This window comes from Nannobrachium achirus, assembly GCF_963921795.1.
Source record: "Nannobrachium achirus genome assembly, chromosome: 2".
In the NCBI taxonomy this organism is placed as follows: domain Eukaryota; kingdom Metazoa; phylum Chordata; class Actinopteri; order Myctophiformes; family Myctophidae; genus Nannobrachium; species Nannobrachium achirus.
Window position 1 is genome coordinate 25,908,458 of NC_137811.1, and position 19,684 is coordinate 25,928,141.

At 46.4% G+C, this 19,684-nt stretch overlaps 1 protein-coding gene across 1 annotated transcript in view; it reads left to right on the plus strand.

Annotated features, from left to right (window-relative positions):
• The window catches only part of adgrb1a (adhesion G protein-coupled receptor B1a), a gene marked incomplete at both ends in the record, with an annotated part of 153,781 nt that overhangs the window by 22,500 nt on the left and 111,597 nt on the right, over nucleotides 1-19,684 (plus strand). The window contains one exon of the mRNA XM_080753315.1: nucleotides 10,564-11,548. Within this exon, the coding sequence (XP_080609441.1) occupies nucleotides 10,564-11,548 (985 nt within the window). The remainder of the gene's footprint in view (nucleotides 1-10,563; nucleotides 11,549-19,684) is intronic.

Below are 19,684 nucleotides of genomic sequence, written 5' to 3' on the forward strand. Positions count from 1 at the left end.
CAGTTCTTGTGACACACTGTTGAGCATTACAGGCAATCTGACACACACACACACACACACACACACACACACACACACACACACACACACACACACACACACACACACACACACACACACACACACATACACACACAGGGAAGGACGTGTTGGTGCTCATCTCTTACATACAGTACATAACATCTTACTTTGTCACGTGGTAGTGACTCGCACCGTCAACAAATCTGATCAACAACTTAAGCTCACACAAATGCGACACATTTGCGAACACGTCGCCATGCACTCACTGTGAGCTTGTAGATCCGCTCATTTATTGGGGGAGGATGGTGGGGGGGGGGGGGGGGGGGGGGACGGCACCGGATGCGCAACTAAGCATAAATCCGGCTTTCATGCTAGGGCTGATAACGGAGATGTTCAATTAGGGCTGCTGGCCCTTTATCTGCCGGAGTGTAACGCCGCCAAAAATAGAGGAAAGTAATGGTTTTGGAGGAGGAGGAGGAGGAGGAGGAGAGGCAGAGAGAGTGAAAGTCCGTCGGGGTGGAGGGCTTTCAGCCGCTCTCTCTCTCTCTCCACGCTCCCCACTCCTCACTTTATTATGTGTCACTATAATTACCTTCAACCGCGGACAAGTCGAGGCTGCACAGCAGGAGCCGGTAGCAGCGCTGCATGCACATGCCCACAGATAGTGAATAAGTGCATGCGTACACGCAGACGCACACACACACACACACACACAGATACACACACATATGTGCACGTGCATGCATGGCATGCAGGCACGTGCACACATAGACATCAAAGGGGGCTTCCCTGCCCTTTTAATCGTCTGTAAAAAAGTGCCCTCTCCAGACCAGGAATGCAGCAGTTACCATGGTGAAAGAAATGCAAATGCCCTCTTTCCATGCCATACCTGAAGCAAGCATTCAAGAGAACTGCCTTGTCAAAACTCTGAATGCATTATCTTATGTTGAAAGAATTGCCCTCACTGTCCAGAAATCCACATCTCCAGTATTGCCTTTTTTATGCTTAGTTTTGTGTGTTATGAAGTACCGAAAATAGCCGACCTCCAAGCTCACAACACGTCGCAGCGCGACGCGTTGTGAGCTTGGAGGTCTGCTATTTTCAATATTTTCACCAAAAGGCCCCTTTAGAAATGTCAGCCCCTGCCTCTAACATTCTCTGCACGTCCCTGATGGCATGCACACGGATACACGCACACGCGCGCACACAAACGCACGTACAGTACGTACGTCCGCACACGGCAATTTAGCATAACCTCTCCTGGTTGTTTCGTTGTCTCCCCTCAGACGTTTTTTTTTTTTTCGGCGGCTAATTGAAATGAAGTGCCGACAGCAGCTGGCGGTGAGCGATTGCGCGGCGTGTGTTTTTGTGGGGCGGAATAATTGGGTTTAGTGTTAATCACTGGGAAGGAGACGTGAAGACGAACCGTCCAGTGCCGGCGAGTCGTGCCACTGTCTTACAAGTATAAGAACCTTGCTTTGTGGTCAAATTGCTTTGTCCTCCGTACCCTTTTTTTTCCCCCGTGGGGGGCGGGGTTTCGTCCAGATAATAAACGAGTGTGGATTGTCATTAGTGTGATGGGATGTTCTCCATTCCCAACCCCACAATGCAGTGTGGTTTTGTTATCAGTTAAACATTTTCCCGTATCTGTGTGAGACTGCAGATGGAGCTGGTTCCAAATAATAGTAGCTCTCTCTCTCTCTCTCTCTGTCTGTTTGTGTGGGGACCTCACTATACTGTGTGGGGACTGACACTATAATCAGTGTGTGGCTGTGTGTGTGTGTGTGTGTGTGTGTGTGTGTGTGTGTGTGTGTGTGTGTGTGTGTGTGTGTGTGTGTGTGTGTGTGTGTGTGTGTGTGTGTGTGTGTGTGTGTGCGTGCGTGCGCGCGTGCGTGCGTGCGTGTGTGCGCGCGCGTGCGCACTTGTGTGTTCGCGTGCATGTGTGCATGCGCGTTTGCTCACGTAACCGTGTCCGTATCTGTGGGAGACGCCGGCGACACTTTGCTTTCTCCTTATTAGAAGCGTTTGGCATTTACCACAGTAAACACATTCATCACCAGAGACAGATAATTATCTCTTTTAATTCTGGGGCCTTGCCACTCCTCCCTGGGTTCTGCGTTGTCACAGGCGTCTGGGCTTGTGAGGGAGCGCGTTGTCAAGACACGCAGTCAGAGCGCAGTCAGTATGGCGGTTCCCGCGTCGGCTGCTGTTTTGATCCACAAACTTTGCCAACTGCAGGGCCTTAAGACCCTTTAATTTCTGTTCTGCCAAGAGAGAGAGAGAGAGAGAGAGAGAGAGAGAGAGAGAGAGAGAGAGAGAGGGTGTGGGTATTGTGTTGGTGTGAGAGCTCTAGGGCTTCAAACAGGAAGTAGATAAAAGGACCCAGCAGTGGCGTCAGTTCAGAAAAAGCTAAGGTATGGCAACATGTCTGCATCAGTCATGTTGCCATACCTTAGCAACAGGCATGATATTATACTGCTACTGATATGGCAGCCTGGAACGGTTGTTCAAGTGCAGCTAAACTTGGCATGTTACTAAATAAAACGTGCCACAATTAACAATAATGAATTGCACCTGTGCAGCTGACCTGCGGAACCTGGGAATATAACATTTTGTCAATATGGGGAGAATACAAGTGTGGAGAATAGAATTATAATATACTTGTTAAAGTTTGTTAAATTTCGCATTTGTAGTTATTTTACTGTAATTGAACAACATAATAACCAGCACAGATAGACAAAGAGACATTCATGGATTTATATTTAAAAGTAACTTTTATTTCCCCCCCTGGACCCAGGGTATGGCAGCTGCATACCCCTGCCATACCCATTTGACGCCCCTGGGACCTAGCCAGGGGGAAACACGCTGGTTGGTCACACTACTTAACTCATCTGTGTCCCTGTCCTCCTCGCTTCATCCATCCTCCTCTCCTCTCCTCTGACTCTCTCTCCCTCTCTCTCCCCTCCTTCTCTTTCGACCTCTATTCCCACCTCTCATTGTCTCTGTTTCGTTCTCTCTTGTATTCGTCCTCACATGCACTGAAAACAAGAGACTGTCTCTCTCTCTCGCCTATGCCGTTCTGTTCTCTCGTTCCCTCCGTTTATCTCTCTGTTGTCTGCAATCAACGTTCGCATTGTTCACTGTCTCTGTTCGCTCTCCGTCACCGCATTCAACCCCCAGCCCCTCTTCCAAACACACACAGACGCAGACACTGAGAGACACGTTAGTCTTCACGTATCGACAGAACGCTTCATAGCTGACATCATGCTGACTGCATGGTCGGCCCGCTACTATCTGCCCTGTCAGGCAGCATTGTGACTCAGCATGTAATAGCGTGTGCCATTTGGACCACTTTGCCGTGACGCACAACATGTCAGAAAGGCATTCCTGGCTTTTGGCCTGGCTGTTCAGAGATAATGGATGTTTGTGATGCTAACGCAGGGACCTCGGTGGCTCGGGCTAATCAGGCCCTAATCCTGCTGCTGTCGATAGGAGCATGAATGACGCCCGGTGTGACTCTATCATTTTCTCATCAGCAGTCTCTCTCTCTCTCTCTCTCTCTCTCTCTCTCTCTCTCTCTCTCTCTCTCATATTCTCTCTGTTTTTCTCACTCTCTCTCTCTCTCTCTCTCTCTCTCTCTCTCTCTCTGTCACACACACACACACACACACGCACGCACGCACACAAAGTGCGCGAATGCACGCACTTTGCTTTTCTCTTTCTTTATTCCTGTCCCTGCAATTGTATTTTCATTTGATGTCTCTCTCTATGTGTTTGATTTTGAATGTGCCTCTATTTGTCTCCCTCTCGCTCCCACAACACACACATGCACATACACGCATGCACGCACACACACACACGCGCGCACGCAGTGAGTGGGAGAGACAGGCACACACTTCTCTTATTTCCCCATCTTTAAATCTCTCCTTGCAATTTCTCTCTCTTATTTCCTTCAATCTGTCTCTCTTTGTGTGTGTGTGTGTGTGTGTGTGTGTGTGTGTGTATGTGTGTGTGTGTGTGTGTGTGTGTGTGTGTGTGTGTGTGTGTGTGTGTGTGTGTGTGTGTGTGTGTAGACGGCTGGTGGGCGCTAGCTGTGATTGGCCTATTGTTCAGACGAGCTCAGAAGCCCCTGCCTGTTGGCCATGTTTACATAGATTCCTGGTACTAGTCGGCTAGCTAACGCAACACCTTTGTTCTCCTAATTGCTTGCTGTTCCAGCCTCGGGCTAAAAGGAATGAATTATACCACGGCTGCAGAATACTAAATCTGTTGAGATGGTGTTGAACTTGCTCTCACAGAATATGCATCACTGTGATGCTGTGTTGAATAGGTAGGCCTACGTATGCTTTGGGCAGAAACCTTGTCTGAAAGATGATTTCCATGCAGGGAATGGGAAAAAAGTATGTAGTTAAGCTCTTGTTAATGCTTTTGATATTCATCAAAACCACCAGACAGACTAAAGGGAAACACACACCGGACATGGAGGCGGTGCATTATTTTCAATGAACTAACCCACGCCGGCAGTGTCAGACGCTGTTCTATTTTTTCAGCGTTGCCGCGCGGTGAAAATGATCTCCCCACCGGGGAAAATGGATGTGGCGCATGGCAGCTAGAGTTCTCAAATTCTGCCCGAACCCGACCATACCCTAACCCGACCGACATTTAGGGTAGGGTAGTGCCTAAAAATGTAAGCTAATTAGTCGGGCTGGGTAGGGCTTCGGGCTCAATGAAAAAATTAAATATTAGTTTTTATTATTTTATTACTATTACTATATGATAGACCCGACCATACCCGACCTGGCGTTTTCAGGCCGGGTAGGGCCTAAAATGTATGCTAACTAGTAGGGCCGGGTAGGGCCTCTGGCCTGCCCAGTTAGGGCCCAGTTAGGGCCGGGCCTTAATTTTCAGGCCCGTTGAGAACTCTAATGGCAGCGCGCCGCTAGCCTGACTGCAAGCGTCAGACTCTATCACACACTTCGTTTTGGGAAGAGAGTCGTAGATTTCGGGCAGACATTCCACTTCTGGGGGGGCGGGCAGGGGGTGGTTTAAAAAATGTTTAAGTTGACTTGCTCTTAATTGCTCCCTCTGAACTTCAAAGGGCTTGTGAGCTGCTGTAATTGATTGAGCCATACAAGTGTCAATAGCTCGTTAGTCACTGAAAGCATCAGAGACTACAATCTGTTTGATGTCTGTAATAAGAGTGGAGGGGGGAATGTGTTTGAATACACACAGACTCGCCTGATTGGCTGAATGGTTTTGAACCAGGCCACCACCCACCACATGCCCCAAGCCTACAGCCCTGATTGGCTCGCCCTCTCTGAGGGCTGGTGGAAAAAGCTTATTTAATGTGAAGGGCCAGACTAGCGCGCCGCATCCAGTTGGTGTTACTGCGCAGCACTTCACGCACCTCAATACTGCGATGCGATGCTGCGCAGCCGCCCGTGTCCGGTGTGTGTTCCCCTTAACCACTTTCAACCTGGCATCCCTATTTTGCCACAGAATTGTTGAAATATTTTCAATAAGGAAAATAGCAGACCTATACAAAGCTTGTGAGCTTGAACTTGTGACATGTTGCGTGAGCTTGAAACTTCTGAAACAAACTGTCTCTAAGCCAAATTAAGAGTACCTGTGAGCTGTGAGTGGGATTACATGTTGTGTAAACAACGTTAATAAGTCGGGGGGACAAAGATTTACTATTCTGGCCCCCTGGTGTTGTGAGGATGTAGATCTACTATTTTCACTAGCTTGTGTCCCAGGCAGGAAGACATCACATTTCTCTTTTAAGCCTTATACTAAAAGGTTTGGCAAACAATGCATTAAAGGACCATATACCTCACCATTCTATTCACAACTTTTTTGGACACATATTTCACATAAATGTAGATGTTTTTATACTATGAGCCAATGTTAGCCAGCTAAACTGCACTTTGCTCTCCTCAAAGGTAAATGTTGATGCAGTAGTTGAAAGCCTTTTCTTTTCATTTTTTTCCTAGCAAGTTTCATGACTCATTGTCCATACAAACACTATAAAATGAACAGTGGATGGAGGTGAGTGAGTTCATACTTGTATAAACATCATAAAAAGCCATTTACAGTTGTGAAGTTGTGAATAGACAAAGACGTGATTACACCAGCATTGTCCTCTTAACCTTCTAATCTTAGACTATCTCCCTGCATGTGTAAGATCTTATACCACAGGATTGGCACTGGCGGTGGAAGCTCAAATCTCATGGCTTTCACAGCTTCATCTTAGTCACTGCCGCCTTAAGACTAGATAAGAGTGTCTTAATAGCCTGTCGTCTGTCTGTCTGCTAGCTTCTCAAACACAGGGATCGATAGCGGAGGGAGGGGAGGGCAGGGCAGTGAGTGAGTGTTAGTAATGAGAGGAGGCCTTTCAAGCGCAGGAAGCTCCAGCGGAGCGCAGCACACTGGGAGATCACACTCCACTCCGCGGGGTGGAGGAGGAGAGAGAGGGCTGAGGGGCGGCGCGGTGGGGCGTTGCAGGGAGGAAGTGGGGCAATGGATGAGGCGGACTCATCAATAACGGACAGCTCTTTATCCCTCTGTTAAGGCTCCATTCATTTCATTACTGTCTGGCTCGTCTGGGCTTTCTGTTCCCCCTGGACACCTTAACCCATTCAGAACGGGTACACATTTTGTGTATCATTATTTTATGCTTTAACTATTGAAAAATAGCAGATATACAAGCTCACAGCGCGGCACCGAGTGCCGCGCTGCGAGCTTGAAGATCTGCTATTTTTGAAAAATCGTGAAAATTTGAATTTTGACCCGATTCTATGAGTGTCTTTTGAATCCTTCTAAGATTTTTGGAAAAAACCTATGTTTTTATGTCAGCAATCTGGCCAGCCATCGTCAACGAAAAGGTCCTTTTCACTTCAACTGGAGCTGAGTTAGTCTGTTCTTGAGAGACTACTATGTCAGAGGTTCTCAAACCTTTTTATGTGAAGGACCCCCAAAATGATATGTATTTGGCCACGGACCCCCATCTCCAAATATTTCGTTCCAGGGACCACCCAGAAGCAAAATTTGAGTTACAAACGTTCGCTTTGAAAATACATATATTCAAAGATTTTGCACACATTTTCACGACTTTTTCAAAAATAGCAGATCTACATGCTCGCAGCGCGGCACTCGGTGCCGTGCTGTGAGCTTGTATATCTGCTATTTTTCACTGGTTAAAGCATTGAATAATGTCTAGGCCTAAATGGGTTTAAAGACGGGGAGGCAGTTCTGTGAGAGCTTCCAGGCCCCACAGCGTAATGAGGCAGGGAGCAAAGGCAGCTATAGGCCGTCAAGTCGCGGGGAGGAGAGGAGGATAAGGAGGCTGACATGGCAAAGCGTCAATGCTGCCACGGGCCAACCGCTGGAAGCCAAGGACGTGCCTGGAGCTAGAATACGTCTAGTCAAGGAGCAGAGCATGCAGTGACTGCATCTCTCAATATGACATCTCATTACACCTAAAGTACAGTAGCTGCGAGTCAACAATCGATAGCTTGAACCAGGCACGTGCACACACAGACATCAAAGGGGTGCTTGAGCCCCTGCCCTTTCATCAGTCTGTAAGAAGTTACCTCTCCAGACCATGAATGCAGTTTTTACTATGGTAAAATAAATTCAAATGCCCTCTTTCCATGCCATACCCAAAGGCAGCATTTAAGAAAATTGCCTTGTCCAAACTCTTCTGAACTTGAATGCAGCATAATATGTTGAAAGAATTGCCATCTCTATGTAGAAATCCATGCCTTACGCCACATCTCCAGTATTGACTTGATTATGGTTAGTTCAGTGTGGTATCAAGCACCGAAAATAGCCGACCAGCGTGACGTGTTGTGAGCTTGGGGGTCTGCTATTTTCGATATTTTCACCAAAAGGCCCTTTTAGAAATTTCAGCCCCTGCCTCTCTAACATTCTCTGCACATCCCTGGCTTGAACAGTATCCCCCCTTTGCGAGAGAGGGACTTATTACACATTTGAATCCAGGCCGCAGCCTCCAGGAGTTGCTTTCCAACAATTTGCTCATCGGGGGTTGTTCATGGCTGGTTAGATTCACACCACAACCAGCCTCTCCACAGAGGAAACAGTAAAAGGATAAATGTTTATTATAAAAGGTTGCTATGGACTGCAGTGGCAAGCGGGCATTAGACACTGCCGTAGCTTTAGACTCCCCTTTGACAAATGCGAGGCTGTTGATTTGTTCAGGGCGGCTTGCCGAGTGATTAAAATATCTTATCGGAAAGAGTCACCATGTTCTCGTTGAAGAAAGACACACGTCCAATTCAGTATTTTGTCTCTTTGGATAGAATAGTTCCGTTCTGAGGAGAACATACATCACCCTTAGAAGGAGTTTGGTTGTTGGTGAAGTGCTGTTTTCTTTTGTCAGCGTAGATTTAGATAATATCCGGATAACTGCTAACATTACAGCATCAAGGGAATTGGACAGTGTGCTGACATCCCTGCAAAACCTCAGAGCATACATATTTTTCATATTCATATTTATTGTTTGTTGTTTGTTGCTTTGTTGCTTGTATAGATAGATGTTGAATGTTTACGTGGGCTAAGGCTGGGCGATATTAGGAAAACCTTCGATATTCAATAACATTGTTGAATACCTCAATAGCGATATTACTCACGATATTAGTAAAAAAATCTATTGCATTATATAGTTTTCAATGTTTTTCTGCTTTAGGTCCACTGCCTGCCTAACCCAGATAATGAATAGCATATCCATGCATGCACACTGCACAGTACACATAGAAGGGTTAACAATCGATAGCTTGAACAGTATCCCCCCTTTGCGAGAGAGCAGAGAGGGACTTATTACACATTTGAATCCAAGCCATGGGCCTCCAGGAGTAGCTTTCCAAGAATTTGCTCATCGGGGGGAATAACCACACCTTGTTACAGATGGACTGCTTTTTTGCATGTGCTACGTGCACACATAGTGTGTCTGACTGTTAATTAATTTGACACATACACGAATATCTCATTTCAAGCTGTCTTTTTCGATATGTATACCTTGCATGTTGATACCTTGATATAGATACATTTTCGATATATTGCCCAGCCTTCACGTGGACCACAATTTTTGTGATTTGGCTTTTTGTAATGTACTGCTGTACTTTTTAATTTGTCAGTAAAATATGAACCAGTCAATCAATCAATCAATCCGTCCGTCCGTCCGTCCGTCCGTCCGTCCGTCCGTCCGTCCGCCTGTCCTTCCATCTACGCATCCTCTCTTATTTTTCTATGTCTCTTCATCCTCTATCAGGCCTTTCCGATCATTATTGATCAGCGGGGAGCCTGCATGCCTACCACCGTGTCCTTGACTTCAGGACACAGCGGTACACTGTTGCCATCTCAGGTTGTTTCCATCCGAAATCCATACTGGGATCTGGGCTGCAATCCAGTGATGCAGGGATGCTCTTATATATGAACATAATCCAGAAGTTATGAAAGCTTGAGTTGAGTTATGGAGGTGAACTACATGTTTCAAGACTTAAACAGATGGTCGGGTTTGATATTGTGTTGTTGTTTTGAGTGCAGCTTCACAAGAAATCTCTCTGCCAAAGTATAGAGTTTTTCGAAATAAAGCTTTTATTTCAGCTCTGCTCCTGACCTAAGCAGATCGTTATTCTGTGCAGCGTGATATAATATAAAGTTCCATTATACCCTTTAAGTCCGAAATACCTTATGATCCGATTTAAAACTCCATCTCACTGCCGACATCCATGTCAATATGAAAAGATTAATCGATCACTATAAAACTCAATTCTATATATCCTTTTTTAGCACCACTTTCCAAGAAATGACTTTGGCACCCGGTTGGAGGGTTTTTCAAGTAAATTCTGTTTGGGCTTAGCGCGAATAATATAACTCAAGCTAGTGCAATATGGTTTGAGAGTTAAAAAGACACCTTGAAAAGATCAGAAACAGCTACAGTACAGTAAGCTAGACACAAATTCCCGGCATTTATTCACACATATTGTGACCAGGCATCACATGGATTGCCATCAAAGGCTCATTACATTGCATTACAGTAGAAAGGTATGCAATGGGAAATGACCTACAGTGGGGAGAATGTCAGACAGAGGTGCGATGAAGGAAATGAGCCAAAAGAAAGAAGTGAAATATAACGGCACTGCATTCTGTGAGTTGTGTCAAAACAGCAGTTAATGGCTTTAGCGGCAATTATTAATAACAAAGAAACCTATCAATCACATGCCTAGCTGTACATGGCCGTTTCCCTGATACAGTGTGATAATGAATGACTGCAGGTGTTTCTCTTTATGTAATTAATACTCTAGTAATTGGACATATTAATGAGCTGGCGGATGAAATATGAGCGTCGGAGGAAAGCAGTTGTCTCAAGACGAGACCGGCCAGAACTTAACTTGATGAATCATTAATCACCATGTTTACTGGAAAACAACGGTGACGGACCGGTGCACATAAGGACGTTTGCGTTGTTGCAATAAACAGAACTGATCTCAGAGCTAAATCTCCTCTTGTTTTGTTCCACAGGTTCTTCAGACCGTCCGGGGTGACAGACGCAGCCATGGACCGAACTCTGGATCTCTGAGAACCTCCCCCACCTCGCCCCTCCTCGGCCTTCTCCTCTCCCTCCTCCTCCCCCACCCCCCTTCACCCTCGGGCGCTGCGGGTGGATTTCCCCTCTGTGGCCAGCAGACCCCGTCACCGAGACTGACGTCGCCGACACACCCGAGCGGCGCCACCACGCCGTTGACCTTTTTGGAGCCCTCGTCCCGTCGTCGACCAGACATGACAGTTTGTCGGATACCCGGGCACATGGGTCGGCCTCTGCCGGTGTCGCTGCTGTGTCTTTTATCCCTGCTGCTGCTGTGCTCTGCTGCCCCCCATGGCCCGGAGTCGGACACCTGCTCCACCCTGGTCCAGAGCCGCTTCTTCGGCTTCTTCCTGTCGTCGGCCGTGTTCCCCGGCACGCCGTGCTCCTGGACACTGCAGAACCCCGACCCGCGGCGCTACACGCTCTTCATCAAGGTGACCAAGCCCGCCGGGGGCTGCGTGCCGCGCCAGCTGCGCACCTTCCAGTTCGACTCCTTCCTGGAGACCACGCGCACCTACCTGGGCATGGAGGGCTTCGACGAGGTGGTGAAGCTGTGCGACCCCTCGGCCCCCGTGGCCTTCCTGGAGGCCAGCAAGCAGTTCCTCCAGATGAGGAAGGGGCCGCCGCGGGAGGGCGGCTCGGAGCCCGCGGCCCCGAGCGACGGGGAGTTCAAGACGGAATACCTGGTGGTAGGGAAGCGCAACCCCAGCATGGCCGCCTGCCAGATGCTGTGCCAGTGGCTGGAGGACTGCCTAGCGTCCAGCACGTCGGCGCGGCCCTGCGGCATCATGCAGACGCCGTGCCAGTGCTGGGAGCCTCCGCCGCTGCTCCGAGAGGGAGACAGCTGCTACCACAACGGGGTCTACCTGGAGAACTGTCTGCCCGGCGCCAGGGAGGGCGGGAGAGACGGCGGCATGAGCGGTGAGTGGAAGCGACGACAACAAAATAAATCACATGCGGTGTGTTGTTGCTGTGCTTTGATGGGATCTACAATTCAAGTGCTCAGAATATGGTCACTGTCGGGTAGAAACCTTGTATGTCCCGAGTTTCAGATTTGTGCGTTTTTCGCAAAGTAAAGCCCTGCTTCATCATACAAGGCCGTCGCACAAAAGTAGTGAAAACAGCAGATCTACAAGCACACAACGCCTCGCGGTGCGACGTGTTGTGTGCTTGCAGATCGACTGTTTTTTTTTTTTAGTTGATAAATACAAAACAAACGGTTTTGGATATACAAGGTTTCCACCTGACAACAACAATATGGTTTCATTTGTCCTCCAGTAAGCCGATTGGAGGAGATGAGTTTGGTGCAGTGGAGTTTTTTTTTTGGGGAAGCTGGGCTTTGGCCAGTAACTGAGGATTTACGCTGTTTTGCTCATTGAGATATGAGAGAGCCGCGGGACAGTCAGGTCTGTAGCAGGCTCTGCAAGGCGTCAGCGGATAAATGTTATCTCCAGCATGAATCAAGTAAAACGGCTGATAATGTTGTGAATAGTGAGGGTAATTGTGTCACGCTGGCTCGGATGCCAGTAAAGTGCTTTGGTTAAATAACAGTAAAGGGCCTTGGAGGCAGGGGGAAAGAAACAAGCGAAAGCACAGAAGAAAGTGGAAAGATAGCACATTTGGACAAAACAGAGGTTTAGGGTTTCATCCGCTGGCAGCGAGCTCCTCATGACCTTGAGAGGCTGGCGCCGTGGTCTGTGGCTGCAGGAGGGACACCGAGATGGCATGCAGGCCTAGATGGAGGGCAGGGGGTTCAGGGGCTGATATGGGATCTCTCTGGGGATGCTCAGAGCAGAGAGACAGAGAGAGAAGGAGAGATGGGATGCAATGGGATGGGCAGGCGACAGGGGTTGTGTGGCTATAGCTACGACCCACCGTAAGATCATAGCCCCCAGTCCCACCCTCACACTCTACCCCTCGCCAGACAGGATGTGGCCTGACATCTCTAGCCTTCCTTGAGCAGATCTGGGGCCAGAGGGAAGGGACGTTTTCTCAGCTACCAACCACCATTTATCCTTCCTTCCTTCCTTCATTCCTTCCTTAGTTTAGTTTAGTTTAGTTTATTAACTCACATACATTTATACAAGTCATACATCCACATACTCCTATCTTCCTTCCTTGCCTTCCTAAAGCCCTGCTTCATCATACAAGGCCGCCGGTGGTGCGAGGCGTTGTGTGCTTGTAGATCGGCTGTTTTCACTAGTTTAAAACATTTTAAAATGATGAATACAAAACGAACGGTCTTGGAAATGCAAGGTTTCCACCCGACAACAACGATATGGTTTCATTTGTCCTCCAGTAAGCCGATTGGAGGAGATGAAGATGAAGATTCCTTCCTTCCTTCCTTCCTTCCTTCCTTCTTTCCGTCCTTCCGTCCTTCTTTCCTTCCTTCCTTCCTTCCTTCCTTCCTTCCTTCCTTCCTTCCCTCGTCTTCTCTCTGTCAGCTCCTCTAATCAGCCCGTGGCATTACCTTATCAACCATGCTCTTCTTATGCCTACCACCAGCACCTCCTCCACCTTCCCATCTCCCTCCCCGGGCTTAGTGGGCTGACAGTAGGTGATAGGGAGCCACTCCTGGGGAGCCAGCCAAGCAGAGAAGATGTTGTGGTGGGTATCTCCCTGCCTTATCCTCCCCCGGTCTCCATGTGTAGCTAATGTCCCCATGCCTGCCTGGGCTCCTCTCTGCTAGTTATCGCTCTTATGCAATCCCCGCCTCAACAGCAGGGGTGTGGGCTGCTTGTGCCTCGAGGTGAGAAAACAGAAAGAAAAGGGAAATATACTATATTTATGTACGGCACAGAGAGAGAAAGCGATACGCCGTGGTACTTGGCACGGGTAGGGCAAAGCTGCTCCCGAAGGTGAAGGCTGCCCACACAAGACAAGCCTTCCTCCGTTCCCGTTTCATAATCCCGAGTGGCGGAAACCCCACACCCCCCACACACCCCAGTGAATGCTGGGTGATGAATGGACGGCGCCATGCAGTCGATGAATATTTGGTTGGATGGGTGACTGCCTGGGTGGATAGATGGATCGCTGGATGAGGAAGATAAAGGGAGGCCGGGCACGCGGGCGCGCGGGGGGAGACGTAATGAATTCCGCGTGGAAATGGCCCACGGGCCTTGGGGCTGCCGTGGCTGCTGGGGACGGGTGGCTGGGGAGGCTGGCTGATCTCTGGTGCTTCGCTACGGCCGGGAGGAGAAAGGGATGGGATGATAGTTGTGAGTGATGAATGAAGGAAGGGGAAGAGAAGTGTGTGCAAGAGAGAGAGAGAGAGAGAGAGAGAGAGAGAGAGAGAGAGAGAGAGAGAGAGAATGGGGGAGGGAGGTTGCTGGGCAGTAACATTTTATGGTATTTTTGAGCGGTGCAAACCGCTCCTATAAGTGGCTGTGCGTGTGTCTGTAGCCTTTTTCCTCAACGTTTTGCCATAGTGAAATGTGTGTACGTAGCATCATGTTTGTCTAGTGATGTCATATGTCGTATGTCGTATGTCTGTAGCCTTTTTCCTCAGCGTTTTGCCATAGCAAAACGTGTACATCCTAGACTTATGTTATGCAAGCACGACCACCGCTCACTTCACATTGGGTGTGATTTTTACTTTACTATAGTATTTAATTTCTTTGACACTTTATACTCCCACTCCCTTTCATCTCAGAGGCATATATTGTAGGCTACTTATTTACAGCGCTACAGTTATTTAACAGCTTTAGTTAAAAGCTATTTGCAGGTTTATATTATTATTACAAAACCACTCAGAGGGACATTCCACTTAAAAAAAACTTTTGGACCTTTTATTGTCTAATCAGGCTTTTGTGAACACCCTGGACAGTTTTTTAATTTGCTTGATTCAATATTTTGATATTTGAGAATCATGTTATCAGACCCCGATCCAGGGCCCATTCCTATACATGTGGAATCTCCCGTCGGTCCGACGGATGAGTAGACAGGCAGTTGTTTCCTCTTAGCGTAGCCCTATCCCTGGGACACACAGTCTCCCGCAGATACTGCATGGAATTTTGTCCTGTTTTGAGGTTAGAGGTCCTTGTTTCCTGCAGTCTCTCTTGTCTTGGATGGATTCCGCTCTTGCCTGTTCGAAGATCTCGATACCTTGGCTAACTGTAACCTGGTGCCTCCACCTTTCCCTGTCGGCAGCTGAATCTTCAGTTTGCTCCATCTGTGGGCGGATTCACACTGCAGTCCGATTGACTTGAACTGTTCCCGGAGTACACTTCATTCAACTGTAATGAAGTGTACTGTGGATACGCTGGTGTTTCTTGAGTTGGTCTAACCTACTGAAACCCTTTTCACACTCTTTACACACAAAGGGTTTTTCTCCAGTGTGGATACGCTGGTGATTCTTGAGTTTGTCTAACCTATTGAAACCCTTGTCACACTGTTTACACACAAAGGGGTTTTCTCCAGTGTGGACACGCTGATGTGATTTCAGGTTACTTAATTTACTGAAACCCTTTTCACACTGTTTACACACAAAGGGTTTTTCTCCAGTGTGGACACGCTGATGTGTCTTCAGGTTACCTAAGTTACTGAAAACCTTTTCACACTGTTTACACACAAAGGGTTTTTCTCCAGTGTGGATACGCTGGTGCCTCTTCAGATTATTCAACTGACTGAAACCCTTGTCACACTGTTTACACACAAAGCGTTTTTCACCACTGTGGACACGCTGATGTGTCTTCAGGTTACCTAAGTGACTGAAAACCTTTTCACACTGTTTACACACAAAGGGTTTTTCTCCAGTGTGGATACGCTGGTGCCTCTTCAGATTATTCAACTGACTGAAACCCTTGTCACACTGTTTACACACAAAGGGTTTTTCACCACTGTGGACACGCTGGTGTGTCTTCAGAGTCTCTAACTCACTGAAACTCTTGTCACACTGTTTACACACAAAGGGTTTTTCACCACTGTGGACACGCTGATGTGTCTTCAGGTGACCTAACTGACTGAAACTCTTGTCACACTGTTTACACACAAAGGGTTTTTCACCACTGTGGACACGCTGATGTGTCTTCAGGTGATCTAACCGACTGAAACCCTTGTCACAGTGTTTACACTGGAAAGGGTTTTCTTTGGTGTGGACATGCTGTGTCGATACCTCAATGAAACTCTTATCACATAAGAGGTTTTCTTTCCTGTGTAAGTCATCAAATGTTTCTTTACTTCTCCTGGCTGCGTTGAAGTCCTCGCAAGATCTCGGTTTGTCTGTGTCTCCTTGTTGCTGGCTGGTTACACAGCTGGTGATCGTCGGACAGGAAGATGAAGGCAGCTGTCTATTGCTCATCATTGGACGGTAGAGGTTGTTGTCGTTCCTCTTCATGTCTTCATGGAGGAGGACCCGAGACATGAAGCCGTATGGAAACACCTGTGTCTTGGTTCATGGACACCGCTTCTGCTACTTGGACTATAAATTGGAAGGCATTTATTTGTCTCTTGTGGGTTGGAGATTCTCTGTCGATCTCTTTGTCTATGTCTCTATATTTCCCGACTCTGAATCTCACAGGACAATCAGCCCCAAAAGGCCTTCTCACAGTTGTACTCAAACTAAATGTGAGATTTAGAAACTGCTTATTCAGGTCGACCAGAGCTCTAGTCTGACGTCACACAACACAAACCATTGACATCATTCCTTATAATACCGATTTGCACATCTGACAAACATCTGTTGCAATTCATCCATCTGTGAATTTAGTTGAATCATTGACTCAAGTTGATGACCAAACCCAGAAGTAAAGGCCCACGCTTATCAGACATATGCCCGTTTATTTAGTTTGAAGTTACAATGGGTTGTATAGGAATGTGCCCTGGATGGGGAGTGTCTGATAAAATGATCTATATCAAATATCTAAATATTGAATCAAGCAAATTCAAAACTCTCCAGGGTGTTCACAAAAGCCTGAGTAGACGATAAAATGACCAGAGGTTTTTTTTTTTTAAGTGGAATATCCCTTTAAGCGATATTGTATACTGAGACAACTCAAAAACAGGCAAGTTGCTGCTATTTCTTTTATTTTTTATGTATACCACAATGCCTTGTTGTGTATATACTGTTTGTAATAACTCCAGGACAAAGCCTTCTTTGCGCTACAGAAGACCGGAAATCTCGTGATACGGTAGAATCTCGAGGCCACGCTGTCCCTCCTTCAGCAGACCGTAGAGTAGCATCTTTGGTATGCTGCTATCAGGCAATGTAACTTCAAACTCCAACCATGAAAAAAAAATCAAACCTCGGTTCGAAGTGAAGCGGTGGACAGATAAAACCTCTATTCTGAATGTATTTGGAGAGCTGGTATGACAGTTGGTATAATAGGTTTAAAAAATATATAGATTAAAACACATACATTAAAATAAGAATTTGTAATTAAATAAATACATAAATAAATATAATAATAAATAAATACAATAATAAATAAATACAAAAATAATTACCATTTTCTAATGGAGAAACTTTCTTGTTGCATTTATCATAAGGACAGCATTCATATATGCAATTATCTTGTTTAATCATTATTACTTTTTCAAAAAAGCCTATTCATTCTGGACTGATATTTTACACGTACGGGACAGGGAAAAACCTGTTCATTCTGGCCTGGAGTGACCATATATGGACATAAGGTAACATACTTTGTGTTTTTGAAAAACCCTGTTCATTCTGGACTGAGATCACCATATATGGTAATTAAACGGACATTCTGTGGGACAGGAAAAACCTGTTCATTCTGGCCTGGAGTGACCATATATGGACATAAGGTAACATACTTTGTGTTTTTGAAAAACCCTGTTCATTCTGGACTGAGATCACCATATATGGTAATTAAACGGACATTCTGTTTTTGAAAAAGCCTGTTCATTCTGGACTGAAATGACCATATATGGGCGTGATACACACAAAGCCATTCATTGGAAGCGGTTTTCACCGCTTCAAAAACATGATAGATTCATACTAGATGATAGATTCATGCTAGATACTATGCTATTCATATAGACTCATATACTACCCTCTAATACGTGAGCTGGCCATGTTTTTTGATAACTTTTAAAATTACATCTCTTATGTGGTGTGGAGACTGTGGACACACTGGTGCCTCTTCAGAGTCCATAACTTACTGAAACTCTTGTCACACTGTTTACACACAAAGGGTTTTTCTCTAGTGTGGATACACTGGTGCCTCTTCAGATCATTCAACTGACTGAAACCCTTGTCACACTGTTTACACATAAATGGTTTTTCTCCAGTGTGGATACGCTGGTGCCTTCATTCCCTAACTCACTGAAACTCTTGTCACACTGTTTACACACAAAGGGTTTTTCTCTAGTGTGGATACGGTGGTGACTCTTCAGATCATTCAACTGACTGAAACCCTTGTCACACTGTTTACACATAAAGGGTTTCTCTCCAGTGTGTATCAGCTGGTGTGTCTTCAGGTGACCTAACTGACTAAAACTTGTGTCACACTGTTTACACACAAAGGGTTTTTCTCCAGTGTGGATACGCTCGTGCCTCTTCAGATTATTCAACTGACTGAAACTCTTGTCACACTGGTTACACCCAAAGGGTTTTTCTCCACTGTGGACATGCTGATGTGTCTCCAGGTGACCTAACTGACAGAAACCCTTGTCACACTGTTTACACACAAAGGGTTTTTCTTTGGTGTGGACATGCTGGACATGCTGCGTCGATACCTCAATGAAGCTCTTATCACATAAGAGGTTTTCTTTCCTTTGTAAGTCATCAAATGTTTCTTTACTTCTCCTGGCTGCGTTGAAGTCCTCGCAAGATCTCGGTTTGTCTGTGTCTCCTTGTTGCTGGCTGGTTACACAGCTGGTGATCGTCGGACATGAAGATGAGGTCAGCTGTCTATTGCTCATCAATTGATGGTAGAGGTTGTTGTGGCTCCTCTTCATGTCTTCATGGAGGAGGACCCGAAACATGAAGGCATATGGAAACTCAGAACAGGACACCTTTGTCTTGGTTCATGGACCCCGCTTCTGTCTCTTGCGGGTTGGAAATTCTCTGTCAATCTCTTTGTCTATGGCTCTATATTCCCCTCTGAATCTCACAGAACACTCTGTCATTACAGGCTTTCTCACAGTTGTACTCAGACTAATTGTGAGATTCAGAAACTGCGTCACATCTTATTCAGGTCGACCAGAGCTCTAGTCTGACGTCACACAACACAAACCATTGACATCATTCCTTATAATACCGATTTGCGAATCTGACAGTTGCAATTCATCCATCTGTGAATTTAGTTGAATCATTTAAATGAGTTGATGACCAAACCCAGAAGTAAAGGCCGTGACATCACCCTGTGTTTTTCAAGGGTTTTCCCATTGGATGACGTAAACACAGACACACAGACAGTAAGAAGTCCTTATTCGTTTATACCTTTATAATTATTTGGGAAAATGGAAAAAATGAAATGAAATGAAATACAAACCTAACCCTAACCCTAACCCTAATTATTAAAAATAAATGAAAAACATTATAGAAAAAACACGGCCTGCTCACATACCCATATATTTAAGGTCCTTACCCGTTACTATGGGCATAAACACAGACACACACAGAAATACATAGATTTGTATGGCCCGTATGGCTTACTTATGCGCCAGCAGAGCGCGCCTTGTAATTTATATCAGGTCGCACTTGTTGATGGTGATGTAACCAAGAATGCTTGTCCCTCATTGGCTGTAGATGGTGATGATGATGACGTCGTCACCCAGTTGATGACATCACTCTGTGTTATTTCAAGGGTTTTCCCATTGGATGATGTAAGCGCAGACACAAAGACAGACAGACAGACAGATAAGTAGGTCGGGAGTGGCTTATTGTCGGTATCAGCCGGTAACACACGGGAGTCTGTCCCCGATACAATGCGCTAGACCCCTGGGAGATGGACTGCTGAGGTGGAGCGCCACACCTACCATCAGCTCCCAGTACTTGCCGCACGACTTGCCAAGCTGTGCTACTCATACGCTGAGTTGGCGGTGCCCGGAATCGAACCCATGACCTTGCGGTACAAAGGCAAGAGCTCTACC